Source organism: Mus caroli, unplaced genomic scaffold, assembly GCF_978045245.1.
Source record: "Mus caroli unplaced genomic scaffold, Mus_caroli_1 scaffold_11, whole genome shotgun sequence".
Taxonomy (NCBI): Eukaryota; Metazoa; Chordata; class Mammalia; order Rodentia; family Muridae; genus Mus; species Mus caroli.
The window spans coordinates 3122167-3147958 of NW_028227266.1; the positions used below are offsets into that span (position 1 = coordinate 3122167).

The window sequence follows — 25792 nt, forward strand, 5'->3', positions numbered from 1 at the left end:
AGAGATGGAAAACATAAAGGAGGGCAGCCCCTTCTCCTAGTTCCCCAGGGAGGTTTCCATTGGAGAGCTGCAGAGCTAGTTTCAGCTGGAACTATTTTGTTATCATTTCTCCCTGACTGGAAACTTGATACCTGGTGCAGAATAGATTTTCATGTTATTTGAATCCAGTCAGAAAAACCTGTTCATTCTAGTTCTAAACTGAGTACCTCTGTGGTCTCTGTCCCTTTTTGAGAGTTTCTGGGTACTACAGCAGTCACAGCAATGACTTAATGTGATAAACTGACAACAGCCTTGTAAATCTCTCCCTGTGAGAAAAGGAAGTGAGCTCTGTTTGGCTGTAAAGACATGGCTCCACCAGGAGGAGGTCCTTCAAAGGGAACAAAACATTGTGTTTTATGTAGATTGCTGACAGAATTTTGTCCTTTGGCTGCATTCCCATGGAGAAGGCATGCGGAAATAGAGATACCTCTGCATGTGGGGATGTAATTATTCACTATCCTAACCTTGGCTCAGCATCCTTTATTTGTCAAATATTTTTTATTAGATATTTTCTTTATATACATTTCAAATTTCAAAAGATATCCTGAAAGTTACTATACCCTCCCCCTGCCCTGCTCCCCTACCTCCACTCCTGCTTCTTGGCCCTGGCATTCCCCTGTACTGGGGCATATAAAGTTTGCAATACCAAGGGGCCTCTCTTCCCAGTGATGGCCAACTAGGCCATTTTCTGCTACATATTCAGCTAGAGAAACGAGCTCTGGGGGTACCTGTTAGTTCATATTCTTGTTCCACCTATAGGGTTGCAGACCTCTTCAGCTCCTTGGGTGCTTTCTTTAGCTTCTCCATTGGGGGCCCTGTGTTCCACCTTATAGATGACTGTGAGAATCCACTTCTGTATTTGCCAGGCACTGGCACAGCCTCACATGGAACAGCTATACCTGGGTCCCTTCATGAAATTCTTTCAGGCATATGCAATAGTGTCTGGGTTTGGTGACTGATTATGGGATACCTGGTAGGGTAGTCTCTGGATAGTCCATCCTTACGTTTTAGCTCCAAACTTTGTCTCTGTAACTCCTTTCATGGGTATTTTGTTCCCTTTTCAAAGGAGGAACGAATCCACCCATTGAACTTCCCTCTTCTTGATTTTCTATTGTTTTGCAAATTGTATCTTGGATGTTCTATGTTTCTGGGCTCATATCCACTATCAGTGAGTGCATATCTAATGACTTCTTTTGTGATTGGGTTACCTCACTAAGGATGATATCCTCCAGATACATTCATTTTTCCAAAAATTTCATAAATTTATTGTTTTTAATAGCTGAGTAGTACTCCATTGTGTAAATGTACCACATTTTCTGTATCCATTCTTCTGTTGAGGGACATCAGGGTTATTTCTGGCTATTATAAATAAGGCTGCTATGAACACAGTGGAGCATGTGTCCTTATTACCAGTTGGAACTTCTTCTGGGTATATGCCCAGGAGAGGCATTGCTGGATCTTAGCATTATGTCCAATTTTCTGAGGAAGCTCCAGACTGACTTCCCAAGTGGTTGTAGAATGGCAATCCCACCAGCAATGGAGGACTGTTGCTCTTGCTCCACATCCTCACCAGCATCTGCTGTTACCTGAATTTTTGATCTTAGCCATTCTGACTGGTGTGAGGTAGAATCTAAAGGTAGTTTTGATTTGCATTTCCCTAATGATTAAGGATGTTGTATATTTTTGCAGGTGCTTTTCAGCCCTTCAGTATTCCTCAGTTCAGAATTCTTTGTTTAGCTCTGTACCCCATTTTTTAATGTGGTTATTTAAATTTCTGGAGTCCAGCTTCTTGTGCTCTTTGTATATATTGGATATTAGTCCCCTATCAGATTTATGATTGGTAAAAAACCTTTCCCAATTTGTTGGTGGCCTTTTTGTTTTATTGACAGTGTCTTTCGCCTTATAGAAGTTTTGCAATTTTATGAGGTACCATTTGTCAACTTTTGATCTTACAGCACAAGTCATTGCTTTTCTGTTTAGGAATATTTCCCCTGTGCCAATATTTGTGAGGCTTTTCCCCACCATCTCCTCTATAAATTTCAGTGTCTCTGATTTTATGTGGAGGTCTTTAATCCACTTTGACTTGAACTTTGTACAAGGAGATAAGAATGGATCCATTTTCATTCTTCTACATGATAACTGATAGTTTTGCCAGCACCATTTGTTGAAAATGCTGTTTTTTTTTCCACTGGATGGTTTTAGCTCCCTTGTCAAAGATCAAGTGACCATAGGTGTGTGGGTTCATTTCTCGGTCTTCAATTCTATTCCACTGATCTACCTATCTGTTGCTGTACCAGTACCATGCAGTTTTTATCACAATTGCTCTGTAGTACAGTTTAATGTCAGGCATAGTGGTTCCCCCAGAGGTTCTTTTATTGTTGAGAATAGTTTTTGCTATCCTAGGTTTATTATTATTCCAGATGAATTTGCAAATTGCCCTTTCTATCTCAGTGAAGAATTGATTTGGAATTTTGATGGGGGTTGCATTGAATCTGTAGATTGCTTTTGGCAGGATAGCTATTTTGACTATATTAATCCTGCCAATCCATGATGATGGGAGTTCTTTCCATCTTTTGAGATCTTCTTCAATGTCTTTCTTTAGAGACTTGATATTCTTATCATACAGGTCTTTCACTTCCTTAGTTAGAGTCACACCAATGTATTTTATATTATTTGTGACTATTTTGAAGGGTGTTGCTTCCCTAATTTCTTTCTCAGTCCGTTTATCCTTTGTGTAGAGAAAAACCATTGATTTGTTTGAGTTAATTTTATATACAGCTTCTGCACTGAAGCAGTTTATCAGGTTTAGGCTTTCTCTGGTGGAATTTTTGGGGTCCCTTATATATACTATCTTATCATCTGCAAATATTGATATTTTGACTTCGTCCTTTTCAATTGTATCCCATTGATGTCCTTTTTTGTCGAATTTCTCTGGCTATGACTTCAAGTACTATATTGAATAGGTAAGGAGAAAGTGGGCAGCCTTGTCTAGTCCCTGATTTTAGTGGGAATAGCTTCAAGTTTCTCTCCGTTTAGTTTGATGTTGGCTACAGGTTTGCTGTATATTGCTTTTATTATGTTTATGTATGGGCCTTGAATTCTTGATCTTTCCAAGACTTTTAACATGAAAGGGTGTTGGATTTTGTCAAATGCTTTTTCAGCATCTAAAGAGATGATCATGTTGTTTTGTCTTTGAGTTTGTTTATATAGTGTATTATGTTGATGGATTTTCATATATTTAACCATCCCTGCATCCTTGGGATGAAGCCTACTTGGTCAGGATGGATGATCGTTTTGATGTGTTTTTGGATTCGGTTTGCGAGGATTTTATTGAATATTTTTGCATCAATATTCATAAGGGAATTTGGTCTGAAGTTCTTTTTCTTTGTTGGAACTTTGTGTGGTGCTTCTATTGGGTTTAGGAGTTCTCTGGTGGAATTTTTGGGGTCACTTATATATACTATCATATCATCTGCAAATATCATCTCCTTCTTTTTGATGACTGCTTCTATTTCTTTAGGGGATATGGGACTGTTTAGATCATTAATCTGATCCTGATTTAACTTTGGTATCTGGTATCTGTCTAGGAAGTTGTCCATTTCATCCAGGTTTTCTAGTTTTGTTGAGTAGCCTCTTGTAGTAGGATCTGATGATGTTTTAGATTTCTTCAGATTCTGTTGTTATGTCTCTTCTTTCATTTTTTATTTTGTTAATTAGAATACTGTCCATATACCCTCTAATTAGTCTGGTTAAGTGTTTATCTATGTTGTTGATTTTCTCAAAGAACCAGCTCTTATTTTGGTTGATTCTTTGAATATTTACTTGGTTGATTTCAGTCCTGAGTTTGATTATTTCCTGCCGTCTACTCCTCTTGGGTGAATTTGTTTCCTTTAGTTCTAGAGCTTCTAGGTGTCCTGTCAGGCTGCTAGTGTATGCTTTCTCTAGTTTCTTTATGGAGGCATGCAGGGCTATGAGTTTTCCTCTTAGGACTGCCTTCATTGTGTCTCATAAATTTGGGTAGTTGTGGCTTCATTTTCATTAAACTCTAAATGGTCTTTAATCTCTTTCTTTATTTCATCCTTGACCAAGGAATCATAGAGTAGAGTTTTGTTCAGTTTCTACATGAATGTTGGCTTTTTATTATGTATGTTGTTATTGAAGATCAGCCTTAGTCCGTGTTGATCAGATAGGATAAATGGGACAATTTCAATATTTTTGAATCTGTCGAGGCCTGTTTTGTGATCAATTATATGGTCTATTTTGGAGAAGGTACCAAGTGGAACTGAGAAGAAGGTATATTTTTTTGTTGTTATTGTTTTAGGATAAAATGTTCTGTAGATATCTATTAAATCCATTTGTTTCATAACTTCTGTTAGTGTCCATGTGTCTCTGTTTAGTTTCTGTTTCCAGGATCTGTTGTCCATTGGTGAGAGTGGGGTCTTGAAGTCTCCCACTATTATTGTGTGAGGTCCAATGTGTGATTTGAGCTTTACTAAAGTTTCTTTAATGAATGTGGCTGCCCTTGTATTTGGAGCATAGATATTTACATTTGAGAGTTCCTCTTGGAGGATTTTACCTTTGATGAGTATGAAGTGACTCTCCCTGTCTCTCTTGATAACTTTGGGTTGGAAGTCAATTTCATTAGATATTAGAATGGCTACTCCAGGTTGTTTCTTCAGACCATTTGCTTGGAAAATTGTTTTCCAACCTTTTACTCTGAGGTAGTGTCTGCCTTTATCCCTGAAGTGGGTTTTCCTGTAAGCAACAAAATGTTGGGTACTGTTTGTGTAACCAGTCTATTAGTTTATGTGTTTTTATTGGGGAATTGAGTCCATTGATGTTAAGAGAAATCAAAGAAAAGTAATTGGTGTTTCCTGTCATTTTTGTTGTTAAAGTTTGGAATCTATCCTATGGCTGTCTTTTTTTAGTTTTGTTAAAGGATTACTTTCTTGCTTTTTCTAGGGTGTAATTTCCATCTTTGTGTTGGTGTTTAACCTTTATTATCCTTTGAAGGGCTGGATTCCTAGAAAGATGTTGTGTGAATTTGGTTTTGTCATGGAATACTTTGGTTTCTCCATCTATGGTAATTGAGAGTTTTGCTGGGCTGGCATTTGTGTTCTCTTAGTGTCTGTATGACATCTGTCCAGAATCTTCTGGCTTTCATTGTCTCTGATGATAAGTCTGGAGTAATTCTATTAGGCCTGCCTTTATATGTTACTTGACCTTTTTCCCTTACTGCTTTTAATATTCTGTCCTTATTTAGTACATTTGTTGTTCTGATTATTATGTGTCGGTAGGATTTTTTTTTCTGGTCCAGTCTATTTGGAGTTCTATAGGCTTCTTGTTTGTTCATGGGCATCTCTTTCTTTAGATTTGGGAAGTTTTCTTCTATAATTTTGTTGAAGGTATTTGCTGGCCCTTTAAGTTGAAAATCTTCATTCTCATCTACTCCTATTATCTGTAGGTTTTGTCTTCTCCTTGTGTCTTGGATTTCCTGGATGTTTTGAGTTAGGATCTTTATGCATTTTGCTTTTTTTTTTTTTTTTTTTTTGATTGTTCTGTCCATGTTCCCTATGGAATCTTCTGCACCTGAGTTCTCTCTTCCGTCTCTTGTATTCAATTCCATTGCCTGTTTGGTTGTGTTTTCATGTAATTCTTTAAGGGATTTTTGTGTTTCTTCTACCTGTTTATCAGTGCTTGCCTGTAGTTCTTTAAAGACTTCTACCTGTTTAGCAGTGTTCTCCTGTAATTCCTTGAGGGATTTTTTGTTTGTTTGTTTGTTTCCTCTTCAAGGGCTTCTACTTGTTTAGCCGTATTCTCCTGTAATTCCTTGAGGAATTTTTGTTCTTCCTCTTTAAGGGCTTCTACCTGTTTAGCGGTGTTCTCCTATATTTCTTTAAGTTATTAATGCCCTTCTTAAAATCTTCTAACACCATCATGAGATATGATTTTAAATCTGGGTCTTGCTTTTCGGGTGTGTTGTCATATCCAGGACTCATTGTGGTGGGCATACTGGGTTCTGATGATTCCCAGTGTTCTTGGTTTCCGTTAGTAAGATCCTTATGTCTGCCTTTCACCATCTGGAAATCTCTGGTGTTAATGTTCAAGCTGTCTCTGGTTGGAGCTTGATCCTCCTGTGATTCTTTTAGCCTCTGTCAGAACCCCTGGGAGTCCAACTCTCTCCTGAGTTCCAGTGGTCAGAGCACTCTCTGCAGGCAAGCTCTCCTCTTTCAGAGCAGGTGTCCAGCAGGCTGGAGCTCTGATCCACCTGCTGAGTTCTGGCGTCAGAACTCTCCCTGTAGGCTGACTTTTCTCTGGCACAAAATGCGCCCAGGGGTCTGAGTCTCAGCTCAGCCTCCTAGCTGAGGATGAAGGCCAGAAGGGACCCTGACCAAGACACTCTGTTGCTTCTATTGCCCACGAGCTCTCAGGTGATCATGAGGTCCTGGGTGTGCTAGGGGTCCTGTGGCGTGGATAGTCCTCTGGTACCCTAGATGCCCTTGGCCTGGTTCATGCAGAAGATGGCGGGGCTTGCCCCAACATGAATTGATCCCGGTCTCTGGTCAGGCGGGGTTCTTTTGTTCCTGTTCCTGCCGGCACAAGACCCTCCACGATTCTTTGGAGCTGATGTTAAGTCCCACTCACAAGTGATCCCGAGGTGATCCCGAGGTCCTGTGGCATGGTGAGCACTCTGGAGCCCTTAGAGGCCTCCACTGGGCTCAGAAGGAAGATGGCAGGGGTGGCCCCAACCGGAACAGATCCAGATTGCTTTTTTTCTTTATTTCAGTGAATAAATTAACAACCGCAGTTGCTTCCTGGTTCTAAACATTCTAAGTCCCAGTCATTGCTTAAACATAATTTGAGTTATATAAGGGTAAACAGTAGGAGAGTAATGTTATCTAATGATTTCTGACACTGAAGTATTTACAAATAAACAACATAGAGGAACAGGTTTTATTTTTTTATTTTAATCCCAAAGCCAATCAAAGCACTAGTGAGAATGGTACTGTAGGGCAACCAAGGTTGCATGTGTGCATGTGCCCCAGGTAGGGAGAGCAAGGTGCATATGTGTGCATTGAATCTTAGGTGGCAGTAATGTCTTGTTGCAGTGAGGTTGTGGCTTTATCTTATGACTGTCTCCTTTCTGGGGAAAGTTGTTTAATAGCTTAGAGCCTCTCCTTCCTCCTGTAAAATATTTAAATATTTAAAAGGTTGAATAGACTGAACTTGTTATGTGATGAGTGCTGGCTAGTAGTCTTTATTTTAATTTACTTGATTTCCTCAACTTTTATGTCCCCCCCCTTAAAAGTCAATAGTTAAAATAAGGAAAGAAAATGCCAGTATTTCTCTTCTATTTCTCTCTTTTGAACATTTCTCTATATAATGATTATTAAGTATCATACTGAGTGGGGGTTAATATGAATTAAGACTATTATACTAAACTTTCAAATTTAAGTCATTTTGATGGTTAGTGTTGCCAGAAGACAGATTTCCAGGCACACTTGGGAATGTTAATTGATAAAGTAAAATCCATCTTAAATGTTAGTGGGACTATTCCTTGAATGGGAATCCTGTACTGCATAAAATAAAAACTATGATGTGAGCATTAGCATTTGTTGTTATTCATTATGTCTGTGGATGCAATGTGAGCAGCTGCCCCCTCAAGCTTCTACGGCCATGTCTTCTGCACAGTGATAGACTGTAACTCCAGTGTGCCAAAACACAGCCTTCTTTCCTAAGGTGCTTGTGTTTACGTACTGTAGTTATTGAAGCAGTGGAAAAGAAACTAAGACAATTATAATCACTTTTTATATAGTTATTGAATAACTTATAACTTAAAGAGTATTCTCAAAATATGCCTTTAAATTTTCTTACTGATGTATACCCAAGTCACTTATTGCATGACCACAGCTAGAAGAAAATCTTGCCACCCCTCAGGAGAAGCTTCACAGATGTCAGGCAGGCAGTGCCACCCTCACCGGCATTCTAGCTCTGGAAATGTCTCAGTCTGAACTCAAAAGTGTTTGAGGAGCAGGAAGGAGGAATTCCTGCAGCATAGATCAAAACCAAGGATCATAGCAGAACATTTCTGAGAGAAAGAAAAATAAAAGAAGTCACAGATATGGGCCAAGAATCTGTTAACTCCATATATTCAGAAAACTTCTCCAAGTGTAAGAGAGAATGGCCATATGGCCAGGTGACACTTGAATGGGAGTTAAATGGCACCTGGATTGATGGTCTGCCCTGAGTGCCTTTTCATATAAGCAGCTGTGCTTTGAATCTCAAGGGCAGTGGTTTATTCCTGTTATATGCTGAGTCCAGAACACTGTGGAGAATCAATAAATGCTAAATAATCACTGTACATAATTTATTGCTGTTTTTCCTTCCTTTGTAAAGACATGTCATAAGTTTAGATATAATCAATCCAACTTTAAATTGAATGAACTCTGTCTTGGGAAAGGAACCATTTTTATTGCTGCTAAAGCCCTGCCAACAACTGCAAGCAAAGCAGGAAGGATTGCATAAATGGATTAAGAAGTGCAGCAGTCAGCAATTACAAGTGTCACCTTGAGATAAATACTCATGTTGGCTCATGCATTACTGGGATGCGAGACCAGGCAGAGGTAGAGAGCCAAATCTGCTGCCAGTGACAATGACAATGCATTTGTCCAACAGAAGAATAAACAGATGCAATGAACAGAGTGGGGGCTGGGTGGGTCATGATGCCTGAGAAGGCAGAGACAGGGCATATCAGCACTGAGCTTTCCTTACTGCAGTTTTATGCTAGGTAACCTCTATTACATTCCTTTGCTCCCTACCTTTTTAAAAAATAAGAATAATGAATGTGAAGAGAAAATGTCAACCTGCCCTCACCTCTTTCCTAACAGAGAAATGGAGAAACACACAGGTGGAAAGAAGAAAACCAACATCACTGGACCTGAATCAGGAATTCCTTTTTTTAGTTTTATAAAATGTAGTTTTATTTTTATGTTACTCTGCTGTTACATAGGGCATAATATTTTCACAAGGCTCTTTTGGGACTACAGTCAATGATTAGCAAACACACAGTATAGTGGTTCAACACTCTAAAGAACAATCACTGGACAAACCAGATACCCTCTCATATATGCACAGATCTGCATTGAAAAGTACTAAAGTTTAGACTTGGATTTTCGTACTTTATTTCTCCTTTCTAGTGTATTAAGAAAGGACATGCATTTTAATTTTCTCAAGGCAATGCTTGTATTCTGGCAGCAACATGATACTTCTCTCACAAGGTAAAGTGAATACCAGAGCTACTAAGGCAGGAGGTGTAAGTGAATTTTTATTGGGAAGGAAGTTGTCATCTTAAACAGCAGCAAATGAAGAATGCATAAGGAAACTCCCTGTTATCACAGACAAATGTAACTTCCAGAATATGTGACACAAGAGACATTTCAATCTGTGACCCCAAGTCTGGATGCATTAAGCACTTTCATATTCAATATAACACTTCTGGATTCCTACCAAAAAGGAATTTGTAATAAGAGCATGGAAAAGTTGCTTCTGAAAGGAAACCCCCAAGAAGGTTCAGAAAACGAATATACCAGGCATTCTTAAAGGATGCTGAGCTGCGCAGGTCAGCTAACAGATTGTGAAGGGTGAGTAAGCAGACTGCAGAAGCAACACAGTTTCTGGGACAGGTAGAAGCAACACAGCTTCTGGGACAGACCCCTTTTGGGGCTCCAAACAGCCAGGCACCTTCCCCGCCAGAGGAGAGGTGTCCGCCCAGGAGGGCTTAGCCTGAGCAGGTAAGGGAGCCATCTTGGGTCCCTATCCCTCAGAGACTAGTCTGCAGAGGTGAGAATGCGGACTACACAACCAGCACAGCTTCTGGGCCAGGCAGAAGCAACACAGCTTCTAGGACAGACCTCTTTTTGGGCTCCAGACATTCCCACACCTTCCTCACCAGAGGAGAGGTGACTGTCCCAGAGGGTTCTTTCAGAGCAGGTGATGAATCCATCTTGGGTCCCTGATCCCTCAGAGACCAGTCTGTGCAGGTCAGCTCATGGACTGTGAAGGGTGAGCAAGCAGACTGCAGAAGGGACACAGCTTCTGGCACAGGCAAAAGCGACACAACTTCTGGGAAAGACCCTATTTTGGGCTCCAGACATCCGGACACCTTCCTCGACAAAGGAGAGCAGGTAAGAGAACCATCATGTGTCCTATGTCCCTCAGAGACCAGTCTGTGCAGGTGAGATTGCAGACTGCAGAGGCAACACATCTTCTGGGACAGGCCCTGTTTCAGGCCTTCATCTTCAGCCAGGAGGCAGGTCTAAATGCCAGATATCTTTGCACCTTCCCTGCAAGAGGAGAGCTTGCCTGCAGAGAGTACTCTGACCACTGAGACTCAGGAGAGAGCTAGACTCCCAGACCTGCTGACAGAGGCTAATAGAATCACAGGAGGAACAAAATCCAACCAGAGACAACTATAACAACTAACTCCAGAGATTATCAGATGGCAAAAGGCAAACTTAAGAATCATATTTACTGAAATCAACCAAGTGGAAACAAAAAGAACTATTCAAAGAATCAACCAAACCAGGAGCTGGTTCTTTGAGAAAATCAACAAGATAGAAAAACCGTTAGCCAAACAAACTAGAGGGCATAGGGACAGTATCCTAATTAACAAAATCAGAAATGAAAAAGGAGACATAACAACAGATCCTGAGAAAATTCAAAACATCAGAACTGACTACAAAAGTCTATACTCAACAAAACTGGAAAACCTCCATGAAATGGAAAACTTCCTAGACAGATACCAGGTACCAAAGTTAAATCAGGATCAGATTAAAGATCTGAACAGTCCCATTTCCCCTAAAGAAATAGAAGCATTCATTAAAAGTCTCCCAACCAAAAAAAAGCCCTGGACCAGATGGGTTTAGTGCAGAGTTCTATCAGACCTTCAAAGAAGACCTAATTCCAACTCTTCTCAAACTCTTCCACAAAATAGAAACAGAAGGTACTCTACCCAATTCATTCTATGAAGCCACAATTACTCTGATACCTAAACCACACAAAGATCCAAGAAACAAAGAGAACTTCAGACCAATTTCCCTTATGAATATTGATGCAAAAATACCCAATAAAATCCTCGCAAATGGAATCCAAGTACACATCAAAAAGACCATCCAAGCCGGGCGTGGTGGCGCACGCCTTTAATCCCAGCACTCGGGAGGCAGAGGCAGGCGGATTTCTGAGTTTGAGGCCAGCCTGGTCTACAAAGTGAGCTCCAGGACAGCCAGGGCTACACAGAGAAACCCTGTCTCGAAAAACCAAAAAAAAAAAAAAGACCATCCATCATGACCAAGTAGGCTTCATCCCAGGGATGCAGGGATGGTTTAATATATGGAAATCCATCAATGAACTCCACTATATAAACAAACTCAAAGAAAAAAATCGCATGATCATGTTGTTAGATGCTGAGAAAGCATTTGACAAAATCCAACACACCTTCGTGATAAAAGTTATGGAAAGATTAGAAATTCAAGGCCCATATCTAAACATAGTAAAAGCAATATACAGCAAACCAATAGACAACATCAAAGTAAATGGATAGAAGCTGGAAAAAAACCCACCAAAATCAGGGACTAGACAAGGCTGCCCACTTACTCCCTACCTATTCAATTTAGTACTGGAAGTCCTAGCTAGAGCAATTAGAAAATTAAAGGAGACCAAGGGGATACAAATTAGAAAGGAAGAAATCAAAATATCATGGTTTGCAGATGATATTATAGTATATATAAATGACCCTAAAAATCCCACCAGAGAACTCTTAAACCTGATAAACACTTTCAGTGCAGTAGCTGGATATAAAATTAACTCAAAAAAAAAAAAAATAAGTGGCCTTTCTCTACACAAAGGATAAATAGGATGAGAAAGAAATTAGGGAAACAGCACCTTTCACAATCATCACAAAAAATATAAAATAACTTCTTGTGACTCTGACTGAGGAAGGGAAAGATCTGTATGATAAGAAATTCAAGTCTCTGAAGAAAGAAATTGAAGATCTCAGAAGATGGAAAGATCTCCCATGCTCATGGATTGGCAGGATTAATATAGGAAAAATGGCTATCCTGCAGAAAGCAATCTACAGATTCAATGCAATCCCCATCAAACTTCCAACTCAATTCTTCACTGAGCTAGAAAGGGCAATTTGCAAATTCTTCTGGAATTAAAAAAAAAAAAACTAGGATAGCAAAAACTATTCTCAACAATAAAAGAACCTCTGGGGGAATCACCATGCGTGACCTCAAGCTGTATTACAGAGGAATTGTGATAAAAAAGCAAAAACAAAAACAAAAACAAACTGCATGGTACTGGTATAGCGACAGACATGTAGATTAGTGGAATAGAATTGAAGACCCAGAAATGAACGCACACACCTATGCTCACTTGATCTTTGACAAGGGAGCTAAAACCATCCAGTGGAAAAAGACAGCATTTTCAACAAGTGGTGCTGGCACAACTGGCAGTTATCATGTAGAAGAATGCAAATTGACCCATTCTTATCTCCTTGTACAAAACTCAAGTCTAAGTGAATCAAAGACCTCCACATAAAGCCAGAGACACTGAAATTTATAGAGGAGAAAGTGGGTAAAAGCCTCTAAGACATGGGCACAGGGGAAAAATTCCTAGACATAACACCAATGGCCTGTGTTGCAAGACCAAGAATCAACAAAGGGGACCTCATAAAATTGCAAAGCTTCTGTAGGGCAAAAGATACTGTCAATAAGACAATAAGGCCACCAACAGATTATGAAAGAACTTTTACCAATCTTAAATCTGAGAGGGGATTAATATCCAACACATACAAAGAACTCAAGAAGCTGAACTCCAGAAATTTAAATAACCCCATTAAAAAATGGGGTACAGAGCTTAACAAGGAATTCTAAACTGAGGAATATCAAAGGGCTGAGAAGCACTTGAAAAAATGTTCAACATCCTTAATCATCAGGGAAATGCAAATCAAAACAACCCTGAGATTCCACCTCACACTAGTCAGAATGGCTAGGATCAAAAATTCAGGTGACAGCAGATGCTGGCTAGGATGTGGAGACAGAGGAACACTCCTCCATTGCTGGTGGGATTGCAAGCTGGTACAACCACTCTGGAAATCAGTCTGGCGGTTCCTCAGAAAATTGGACATAGTACCACGGAGGATCCAGCAATACCTCTCCTGGGCATATACCCAGAAGATGTTCTAACTAGTAATAAGGACACATGCTCCACTATGTTCATAGCAGCCCTATTTTAATAGCCAGAAGCTGGAAAGAACCCAGACTTCCCTCAACAGAGGAATGGATACAGAAAATGTGGTACATTTACACAATGGAGTACTACTCAGCTATTAAAAACAATGAATTTATGTAATTCTTGGGCAAATGGATGTATCTGGGGGATATCATCCTGAGTGAGGTAACCTAGTCACAAAAGAAGTCACTTTATATACACTCACTGATAAGTGGATATTAGCCCAGAAATCTAGAATGTGCAAGATACAACTTCCAAAACACAAGAAAATCAAGAAGGAAGACCAACATGTGGATACTTCTTTCCTCCCTAGAATACGGAATAAAGTATCCACGGAAGGGGTTGCAGAGACAAAGTTTAGAGCTAAGATGAAAGGATGGACCATTCAGAGACTGCCTCACCCGTGGTTCCATCCCATAATCAGCCACCAAACAGACACTATTGCATATGCCAGCAAGGTTTTGCTGAAGGGACCCTGATATAGCTGTATCCTGTGAGGCTTTACCAATGCCTGGCAAATACAGACGTGGATGCTCACAGTCATCTATAGGATGGAACACATGGCCCCCAATATAGGAGCTAAAGTACCCAAAAGCTGAAGGGGTCTGCAACCCTATAGGTGGAACAACAATATGAACTAATCAGTACCTCCTGAGCTCGTGTCTCTAGCTGCATATGTAGCAGAAGATGGCCTAGTCGGCCATCATTGAGAAGAGAGGCCCCATGGTCTAGCAAACTTTATAGGCCCCAGTACAGGGGTATTCCAGGGCCAAGAAGTGGGAGTGTGTTGGTAGGGGAGCAGGGCAGGGGAAGTGTATAGGGGACGTTTGGAAAAGCATTTGAAATGTAAATAAAGAAGATATCTAATAAAGAAATAGAAAAAAAAACAATCATTTACAGTTGCCAATTGTTTTGTTTTATTTTTCAGCCATTTTTTACTTATTTGCTTGGTGTTTGTTTGTTTGTTTGTTTGTTTGTTTTTGCTACAATTTTAAGGTGCCAGGGTTAGGTTGAGTGACACAGGCTTATAATCACAGTACTCTGGATTGGAGGGGGTGAGAATCAGGAGTTCAACATTATTTCCAGTTTATAGCAAGTTTAGCTCAAGCCTAGACTATGTGAAACCTGTGTCAAAAACATTACACATGCACAAGTTGTAGGACTTGAACCAAGATTCAAATTCCAGCTAATGATTTGTTGTTATTTTGAAGGTCAAAGTAAGAATTGGATCAAAATAAAAATTGGATCATTCCAACCATACTGTTCCATAGTAAAATCCCAGGGACAAATTTAACTCCCCCTTGAGACTTGTCTCAGATCAGAATCTTTGCCTATTGTCAAGTCTGCTCATGTACTGCCTGTGTGTGCTTGCCTACAGTGGACCTGGACAGGCTCAATGATGATGTCAAGCGTTACAGTTGCACTCCCAGGAATCACTCTGTGAACCTCAGGGAGGAGCTGAAGCTGACCAATGCAGTCTTCTTCCCACGATGCCTCCTCGTGCAGCGCTGTGGTGGCAACTGTGGTTGCGGAACTGTCAACTGGAAGTCCTGCACATGCAGCTCAGGGAAGACAGTGAAGAAGTATCACGAGGTACAGCATCAGTAATATCAGGCCAGCACATGTATGCAGCTATCCCATCTACATCATCTATCCCAACCTGTGGGGTCCTGGGATAGATGCCTCTTAACGTCATTGGTCAATGGCTAGAGAGATGGCTCAGTGGGTAAGAGCACTTGTTGGTAACAAACTCAGAAAAAGTGCAGAAAATTACATTTTTCTTTCTTTTTCTTTTTTTTAAGATATTTTCTTTATATACATTTCAAATTTCAAATGCTATTTTTCTAATTGTACACTCTGTTCAAAGAGGAATGAGAGGAATCCTAGGAAAGAACATAAATTAGGAAATACACAAAACTAAAAAAATTATTAGTTCATTCATTATATATTTAGTAGAATTTATTTATTTATTTATTTATTTATTTATTTATTTATTTATTTATTTATTTGTGTGTGAGAGAGAGAGAGAGAGACAGACAGACAGACAGACAGACAGAGAGATACAGAGAGAGAGGGAGCAAGGGAGTGATTTTCTGTGCCTCTGTACATCTAGTAGATGATAGAGGAGAATCCCTGGTGTCTTCTGCCTTATTAACTTGAACTAGGGTCTCTCACTTGTCACAAAAATGGGGTTCAGTTCGCAGCCCACACATGGTGGCTCAATCTGTCCCTTACACTAGTCCCATAGGACTCAATGCCACTTTTGGCCCCCACAGGCACTGCACACACATGATGCACATGCATACATGCAGGCAAAATGCTAAAACACATAAGACAAAAATAATGAAATGTGTAAAAAGAAATATGGTTGCTTAAATTGTTCACCCAGGCGAATGTGTTGTCAGAAGCTAAAATTCTACCAAGATAATTCACAATGGCTAATAGCATCTGGAAGAGGAGAATCCTAGTTTCACAGTACAATGGTGATAGATTATATAACAGCCTGTATGATAAAGTGCTGGTCTGTGTACTGAATGCTATCTGCTGATATCTCTAGCATGGTGGGAACATTCAAGAGAAGGGGAGAGTGAGGGCATGAGCAGGGAGGGGAGAATGCAACTGCAGCAGCTGCTCTGGTGTCTCTGCTGCTGCAGCTGCCACCACCATTGCTCCAAGCAGCTGTGCTGTGCAGAGCCAAGCTGGCAGGGGCCTCAGCTATCAAGCAAGGAGCTTCTAGTCTCAAAAGCTTCAGGAGAGCATTGTCTTCCCCGGGAAGTATTACAGTTCTTAAACAACAGATGCTCTCAGGTGAAAGAGTAATTCTTACACATCTTTATTTTTTCTGGAGAGGATCTTATATACATTTTGGGGGTGGGTTGGGATCTGACAGCAGATGCTTTAGTTTGGCTTGGTATGAGATGTCAGGGATGCCTCATTTGCATGTGGAAGGGCTTGGGAGCACTGCACCCATGGGACTGATCATCAAGATCATGGCATGCTGTGGTCACATGACAAGGGCCTGGGGCGAGGGTGGGGGTGGAGCAGCTGAAGTTTCTACCATCCCTTTCTGGGTTCCAGGGCTTTCAACTCTGCTCAGTCTTACCAGGTTTCCTGGCATGGCCCATTGCCTCACAATAAAGACTAGTGAATCTTCATTCGACCTGTAGAGAAATCTGCTGTTTATTTACAGGATATATCTGTGAATTCTAGGTGACTATAAGAAAATACTAAGGGCCAAACTTTATTCAGTATAATCACATGTTTGTTTGTTTTTTTTAAATCAAATAGTAAAAATGTAAATTGTCAGAGAACTTTTCATTGCATAAATGTTGAAGTAGTCTATGTTTTGTTTTCCTGGAAGTGCTTATTGTTCCTAAATAGCAGTCACTACTACCTGGAAACTTAGCTCTTGGACTGTGAAAGAAGTAAGCAAAAGTAAATGTAAAGACCAAAGTCAGGGGAAACCAATTAAAATGGTGAAGAACGTTTGTAATAAAGAAAACACAGCTGCCTGAGGACTGAGAACACATTCGTTCACAAACCACTCACTGATCAGATTTTGATCCATGTCTACAGGAAACCTTTTCTGTTGTATTCATAGATACTGAACAAAGGCTGCAAGGTCAGGAAGAGTGAAGAATCCATGGCTATGTGTTTAAAAATACTCACTGGCTGGTGAAGCAGATTCAGCTTCAGGTGCTAAGGAGAGAGTTTGATGGACAATAGTGCTTGGTGGCTGACCATGAGGACCAAAGAAAACAAAGGAAAGCACAGACAGTCCCTCAAAGCAAGAATCTGGATTTGGAATAGCAGATTTTGAACTGGGCATGATGGGTTAAATATGTAATCTCAGCCTTTAGGGGACAGAGGCAGGAGAGTTTCTACAAATTAGAGGTCAGTCTAGGCTATATAATAAGTTCCAGGCTAACTTCAACTGCAGAATGAGACCCTGTCCATATTAGATAGATGATAGATAGATAGATAGATAGATAGATAGATAGATAGATAGATAGATAGATGATAGATAGATAGATAGATAGATAGATTAGATAGATAGATGATAAATAGATACATACATACATACATACATACAGAGATGAATGATAAACAAAATATTAGTTTGAATAGGTGTTTTTGTGTTTCATGCTGTTGTTGTTGCACATCAGCACTGATGTGCATCTCTTACAACAGTGGCAAAGTTCAACTTAGAGAGGCAGAACTTACCATTATACACCGACAAAGAATGTATTTTCTTACTCTTAAGAATAGTTGACTCTACTCACTGCTTTCCAAGGAAGCAGAATCTGTCCTTTCAGCAGGGTGCTGTCCCCCCTCCTCACTGTGTTGTTGTTGTTTTTTTTGTGTGTGTGTGTGTGTGTTTTTGACATAATTAATGTTCCTTTATTAATGTTTTGAAATAATAGTCTCAGTTAATGCTTTCAAATATGGCTATTGTTTATCCACAACTACACTGATCAGATGGGAAGAGAAGACTATCACAGGAGAGTGGTTCAGAAACCAATAGCACCAGGCACTTCAAGAAGCACAGCGGGAACTGAGTCTGAAGATAGGAAGATACAGAAAGTTATGTGTCTTGAGGAAACTGGGTCTCCTGGATGCTGAACCCTTAGTCAGAGCCTGTGCTTGACTTTGCATAGAAGATGAGGTCACAGTCAAAAGTCACAAGCATAAGGGAACCGACCATGACAGGACAGAACTGGCTATTTGCAAGGAACTTGTAATTCAGATCCTAAGAGTCAAAAGTCACAAGCATAAGGGAACCGACCATGACAGGACAGAACTGGCTATTTGCAAGGAACTTGTAATTCAGATCCTAAGAGTTACAGCTAAAGCACAGCCTAAGATTATTTTAATATCAAAATAAATAAAAGCAACTATGCCATTTATATAACAAAAGCAAGAAAGCTGACTTAAATATGAATAATAGATGTCAAACTTGTAGTGAGTGAAATAAAAAAATGTTGATTGGATTAAGAAGGGTTCTATGTATAAGTAAGAAAAAGAGTTAATGAACTGTAGGGTATGCGTGTGGAAAAAGTTGTCTATATCATGTGTGGAACAAATTTTTTGGCCTAAATATCTCTCAGCCCTTAAAAAAGCTTTTGAAACACTTTCATTCATAATTTAAGCTGTAGTTACATTAGAGATTATGACACTGGTTACCTAAAGTTTCTAAGATACATTTAGTCTGCAATATTTTTCTCCTTTGAAAATCAGACTCAACTGTGTATTTTCCCTACATTCTGAAGTACTTTGTAATAACAAAAAGTATTACTTTGTCATACCATCCTAAAGGTATGGAAATTTTAATGCAAAATAAAGATAACTAATTAATAACAATATTAGTCATTGGAAACAATTTATGTAGTTATGTCCAAGATACAATGATAAAGCAGCAGTAATTAAAAATAGCATGCTGCATGACATTAGAGTCCATCTGGCTGAAGAATATTTACATACTTAATTTGCTTTTATCATCACTGCATATCAAAAGCTTTTTTAAGTACTGTCTTGGTTTTGTCTGACCTGATGAATTCCAGATTGGAGGTTGGCCTTCAGTCTCAAAGTTCTGTGCTGGCTTTCAAAAAAGGATAAATTTGGGGTTCTGTAACTGGTAGGAGTTAAAATAAACTGGAAAGTGAAAAGATCTACTGTGCAGTAACTGTGATTAACAATGTGCAAGTCTAGGCTTTGATGTATTTGCAGACTGCTTTCCTTTTATCTGGACTCCGAGGGAAGAGATTTTGACTTGATTTTCTTTTTATATTCCTTATTTTTGGAAACTCTCAATAAGAGTGTTGCATTACAGAGAGTTGGTTCTGAGCAATCTGAAAGGTCCAGACACCATTCTTTCCTTGATTCCTCTGTTCATTATGACAGTCATCCCTGAGCTGCTTTTCACAATTCAGAAAGGAGAGAGCCCTTGACCCCTTGTTCGTGAGTTATAAAACATTAATAATCTTTTGAAAGTGCAGTGTCCTATATGAAATGCACCTGCCCAGCATAGGATAAAACTACCCAACAGCATCAATCACTTCGTCAGCAATTGCACACCTGAAACAAACATTTGTGTCAACTCTCCTACCAAACTCCTAAAACATCCAGGTGCTCGGTAGAGAACGGCAGACACTTTCTTCCATTTCCAGAAACGGGTACAATCTGAGATTCATCTCATTAGGAAACCTATACCCTTTATTCTATTAGGTCTGTGTCTGTATTCTTACCTCTGCTAGATTAAAGGCAGTTCCCCTTGTCCATGCTTGCAGGTGAAAAGATGTGAAATGAGTTTCTATGGACGATGGTGGCCTTAAGTGAAGGGATTCATCTCATTTGCGGACACCAAACTCAGACAGTATTGCTGTTGCCAAGAATCACTTGTTGACAGGAGCCTGCTATAGCTGTCGAGGCTCTGCTAGAGCCTGATCAATTCAGATACATATGCTCACAGCCAACCATCAGACTGAGCTCATAGACTCCAATGGAGGAGATAGGGGAAGCTCTGAAGAAGTTGAAACCCCATAGGAAGAACAACAGTATCAACCAATGAACCCCACCCCCGACCCCACCCCAGAGCTCCCAGCAACTAAACCACCAACCAAAGAATACACAAGGAAGGACCCATGGTTCCAGCTGCACATGTTGCAGAGGATTGCCTTATCTGGCATCAATGGGATGGGACCCCTTGGTCCTATGGGGGCTCAATGCCCCAACATAGGGGGATGCTAGGGTGGTGAAGTGGGAGTGGGTGGGGAGCATCCTCTTAGAAGTAAGGGGAGTGGGAGAGGATAGGAGATTTTTGGAGAGGAAACTGGGAAGGGGGATAACATTTGAAATGTAAATAAATAAAATAACCAATTAAAAAAAGAAGAATGTGTCACATAGTAAGCTTGCAAACTTCTCCACAAGTATTTCAGTGCTTAACACTCAGAGATAAGAATGTGCAGAATTAGAGAGGTCTGGGTGACACCAACATTGTCAGTGTTTGCATAAGGCAGGATACTTCTCTTGTAGTGGGGTGAACATTCTTCAGGGCAGGACAATGTTATTTTCTGCTTTCAAACTCCAGATGCTAGGGAAATGGGTTAATGGATGATCATAAATGACAAGCAATCCTGAGGATCTGAGTTCAAATCCCTGGCACCCATATAAAACCTGGATTTGACCACATATGTCTGTAACACCATCACTGTGACAGGAAGAGATGCAGGGGGTGGGGAATAACTGAGACTTGTCATCTGCCAACCCAGCTCCATGTTCAGAGAGAGACCCTGGTTCAAGATAATATGGCAGCAAGTACAGACCAGGACACCAGAGGTCCTTCTTTATCATCTATGTACATTTGGATGTACATAGGCACACAACACACACACACACACACACATACAAATAAATAAATTAATAAATAAATTAATAAATAAATAAATTAATTAATGCTAATAAAAATATTTTTTTAGGTTTATTGTTTTTTGGTTCAGGTTCTTTCCTAGCATTTCTCATAGTCATCTTTGAACAGCGTGTAAAATTAGAAGAATATAATTCCTTCTTCTCTTTCTGAGTTTGTGGCTGATGTTTCCCAAGTAACAGATCAGCCTGAGTGGAGCTCTGTGTAGTAATGAAGTGGTGGAGAAATCTGAGCCCATTCGGATAGAATTGGGGAGTTTGAGTCCAAGCTCCTCTGTCTGCTTGTTTCAGTCTTCTCCTCTGTCCCTTTGTACACACCTCACATGAAGGTCACTCCGTTCATCAGAATTTGGGGTTCAAGTGAGGATTTCTCATTCTGCTTCAGGAAGGCTATAACTTATTTCACAAGAAATAGCTGTGAGTGTCTGTCCAAGGATTTCTGTCCTTCCAAAAGATAATTCAGATAGTGACTCTTAAAAAAAATAAGGCTCATGGCTGGAGCTATAATTCACTCAAATGTCAGATCCTACATTCAATCCCAGTACTTTGAATTAATAGTTACTACTACTACTACTAATAATAATAATTTAATATTATTTTGGTTCTCCCCTTCATAATAAACACTTACTACCATTGTTTAGATTCAACATTGAGTCAACAGTCGAAAAACTTCAGAGACAGAAGATAAATTTATTTATTTTCTCTGCTTTCTCCTATTCTACTGATAATATTGTGATGCTGTATCAATAAGGGTTCTCTAGAGGAAGAAGACTGACATGTGTGTGTGTGTGTGAGAGAGAGAGAGAGAGAGAGAGAAAGAGAGGGGGAGGGAGGGAGGGTGATGGGTAGAGGGAGGGGGAGAGAGGGAGGGGGAGAGACAGAGAGAGACAGAGAGAGACAGAAAGAATGTTAGTGTATGTTTGCACTGCTTCCCTCAGTCATCATAAAATGGCACCAGACACCTGGAGCTTCCTACAGAGCAAATGACTTTTGTTCAAACCTGCAAATGGAAATGCTGATTCTGATATCCATTAAATAACTAGCAACACAATAGAGATGTCAAGGGAGACAAACACTTAGTCTAAGATGCTAATGGTAGTATTTGGGGTGAGTCTTCACAAGTCAACTCAGGTAATCAAAATAGTTCCTCAGTTTACAATCCCAACTTATTGATTTTAGTGTATGGAAAATTGATTAAAACCAATCATCACATACTAGCTTAGCTGCCTGCACTGTCCTATGGAACTTATTGCCATGAACTCTGCATATTGGCATAGCCTAAGGTGAGACTGAGAACAAGAGTTCCAGTCAACTTATAACGTCAATGACCTGACATGAGCAGGATGCAGGGAAACGGAATTTTCTTTTTTCTATTAGATATTTTCTTCATTTACATTTCAAATGCCATCCCAAGAGTCTCCTATACCCTCCCCCAACCCTGCCCTGCTCCCCTACCCAAACACTCTCAGTTCTTGGCCCTGGCATTCCCCTGTACTGGGGCATATAAAGTTTGCAAGAACAAGGCCTTTCTTCCCAATGCTGGCCAAATAGGCCATCTTCTGCTACATATGCAGCTAGAGACACAAGCCCTGGGGGTACTGATTAGTTCATATTGTTATTGCACCTATGGGGTTGCAGACCCCTTCAGGTCCTTGGGCAATTTGTATAGCTCCTCCATTGGGGGCCCTGTGTTCTAGCCTATAGATGACTGTGAGCATCCACTTCTATATATGCCAAGCACTGGCATAGACTCACAAGAGACAACTATATCAGGTTCCTTTCAGATAAATCATGCTGGCATATGCAATAGTGTCTACATTTGGTGGCTGACTGTGGGATGGACCACCGAGTGGGGCAGTCTCTGGATGGTCCATCTTTTCATCTTAGCTCCAAAGTTTGTCTCTGCAATGCCTTCCATGGGTATTTTATTCCCTATTCTAGAATGGAATGAAGTATCCACAAGTTGGTCTTCCCTCTTCTTGATTTTCTTGTGTTTTGGAAATTGTATCTTGGGTATTCTAGGTTTCTGGGCTAATATCCACTTATCAGTGAGTGCATATCAAGTGACTTCTTTAGTGATTGGGTTACCTCACTCAGGATGATATCCTCCAGATACATCCATTTGCCTAAGAATTTCATAAATTCATTGTTTTTAATTGCTGAGTAGTACTCCATTGTGTAAATGTACCACATTTTCTGTATCCATTCCTCTGTTGAGGGAAATCTGGGTTCCTTCCAGCTTCTGGCTATTATAAGTAAGGCTGCTATAAACATAGAAGAGCATGTGTCCTTATTACCAGTTGGAACATCTTCTGGGTATATGCACAGGAGATATATTGCCAGATCTGCCAGTAGTACTATGTACAGTTTTCTGAGGAACCACCAGACTTATTTCCAGAGTGGTTGTACCAGCTTGCAATTCCACCAGCAATGGAGGAGTGTTCCTCTTTCTCCAATCCTAGCCAGCATCTGCTGTCTCCTGAATTTTTGATCCTAGCCATTCTGACTGGTGTAGGGTGGAATCTCAGGCTTGTTTTGATTTGCATTTCCCTGATGATTAAGGATGTTGAACATTTTTTCAGGTGTTTCTCAGCCATTCCGTATTCCTCAGTTCAGAATTCTTTGTTTAGCTCTGTACCCGATTTTTAATGGGGTTATTTGATATTCTGGAGTCCAGCTTCTTGAGTTCTTTATATATATTGGATATTAGTTCCCTATGAGATTTAGGATTAGTAAAAATTATTTCCCAATCTGTTGTTGGTCTTTTTGTCTTCTTGACAGTATATTTGGCTCTACAGAAGCTTTGCAATTTTATGAGGTCCCCTTTGTTGATTCTTGGTCTTACAGTACAGGCCATTGCTGTTCTGTTTAGGAATATTTCCCCTGTGCCCATATCTTGGAGGCTTTTCCCCACCATCTCTATAAATTTCAGTGTCTCTGGTTTTATGTGGAGTTCTTTTATCCACTTAGACTTGAGCTTTGTGCAAAGAGATAAGAATGGATCAATCTGCATTCTTCTACATGATAACTGCCAGATGTGCCAGCACCATTTGTTGAAAATGCTGTCTTTTTTCCATTGGATGGTTTTAGCTCCCTTGTCAATGATCAAGTGACCATAGGTGTGTAGGCTCATTTCTGGGTCTTCAATTCCACTGATCTACCTGTCTGTCGCTGTACCAGTACCGTACAGATTTTATCACAATTGCTCTGTAGTACAGCTTGAGGTCAGGCATGGTGATTCCCCCAGAGGATTTTTATTGTTGAGAATACTTTTTGCTATCCTAGGTTTTTTGTTATTCCAGAAGAATTTGCAAATTGCCCTTTGTAACTCAGTGAAGAATTGAGTTGGAATTTTGATGGGAGTTGCATTGAATCTGTGGATTGCTTTCTGCAAGATAGTCATTAATCCTATAATAATCTTGGCAATCCATGAGCATGGGAGATCTTTCCATCTTCTGAAATCTTCTTTAATTTCTTTCTTCAGACACTTGAAGTTCTTATCATACAGATCTTTCACTTCCTTAGTTAGAGTAACAAGAAGTTATTTTATATTTTTTGTGACGATTGTGAAAGGGGCTGTTTCCCTAATTTCTTTCTCATCCTGTTTATCCTTTGTGTAGAGAAAGTTCACTGATTTTTTGAGTTTATTTTATATCCAGCTACTGCACTGAAGGTGTTTATCAGGTTTAGGAGTTCTCAGGTGTTATTTTTAGGCTCATTTATATATACTATAATATCATCAGCAAATAGTGATATTTTGACTTCTTCATTTCCAATTTGTGTTCCTTTAATCTCCTTTTGTTGTCTAATTGCTCAGACTAGGATTTCAAATACTATATTTAATAGGTAGGGAGAAAATGGGCAGCCTAGTCTAGTCCCTGATTTTAGTGGGATTGCTCCTGTTTCTCTCCATTTAGTTTGATGTTGTCTACTGGCTTGCTGTATATTGCTTTTATTATTATTTTTAAGTATGGACCTGGAATTTCTGATCTTTCCATGACTTTTATCATGAAGGGGTGTTGGAATTTGTCAAATGTTTTCTCAGCATCTAAGGCAAGGATCATGTGATTTTTTTCTTTGATTTTTTATATAGTGGCTTACGTTGATGGATTTCTGTATATTAAACTATCCCTGCATCCCTGGATGAAGCCTACTTGGTCATCATGGATGACCATTTTGATGTATTCTTGAATTCAGTTTGGGAGGATTTTACTGAGTATTTTTGCATTGATTTTCATAAGGGAAATTGATCTGAAGTCTCTTGTTGGATCATTGTATGGTTTAGGTATCAGTGTAATTGTGGCTGCATAGAATAAATTGGGTAGAGAACCTTCTGTTTCTATTTCATGGAATAATTTGAGGAGACTTGGAATTAGGTCTTCTTTAAAGGTCTGATAGAACAATGCACTAAACCCATCTGGTCCTGGGCTTTTTTTTTTTTTTTTTTTTGGTTGAGAGACTATTAATGACTGCTTCTATTTTCTTAGGGGAAATAGGAATGTTAAGATCATTAACCTGATCCTGATTTAACTTTGCTACCTAGTATCTGTCTAGGAGTTTGTCCATTTCATCCAGGTTTTCCAGTTTTTGTAGTAGGATCTGATGATGTTTTGGATTTCCACAGGATCTGTTCTTATGTCTCCTTTTTTCATTTCTGATTTTGTTAATTAGGATACTGTCCCTGTGCCCTCTAGTTAGTCTGGCTCTCTATCTTGTTGATTTTCTCAAAAAACCAGCTCCTGGTTTGGTTGATTCTTTGAATAGTTCTTTTTGTTTCCACTTGGTTGATTTCAGCCCTAAGTTTGCTTATTCCCTGCAGTCTACTGCTCTTGGGTGAATTTGCTTCCTTTTGTTCTAGAACTTCTAGGTGTGCTGTCAGATTACTAGTATATGCTCTCTCTAGTTTCTTTTTGGAGGCACCCAGAGCTATGAGTTTTCCTCTTAGGACTGCTTTCATTTTGTCCCATAAGTTTGGGTATGTTGTGGCTTCATTTTCATTAAACTCTAAAAAGTATTTAATTTGTATCTTTATTTCTTC

The 25792-nt window shown here is 39.7% G+C and overlaps 1 protein-coding gene across 3 annotated transcripts in view; it reads left to right on the forward strand.

The window, feature by feature from the left end:
- Pdgfd (platelet derived growth factor D) overlaps positions 1-25792 on the forward strand; it is a 243813-nt gene that overhangs the window by 211060 nt on the left and 6961 nt on the right. For all 3 annotated transcript variants that reach the window (XM_021172112.3, XM_021172114.3, XM_029482009.2), the window contains one exon: positions 14711-14925. In XM_021172112.3, the coding sequence (XP_021027771.1) occupies positions 14711-14925 (215 nt within the window). The remainder of the gene's footprint in view (positions 1-14710; positions 14926-25792) is intronic.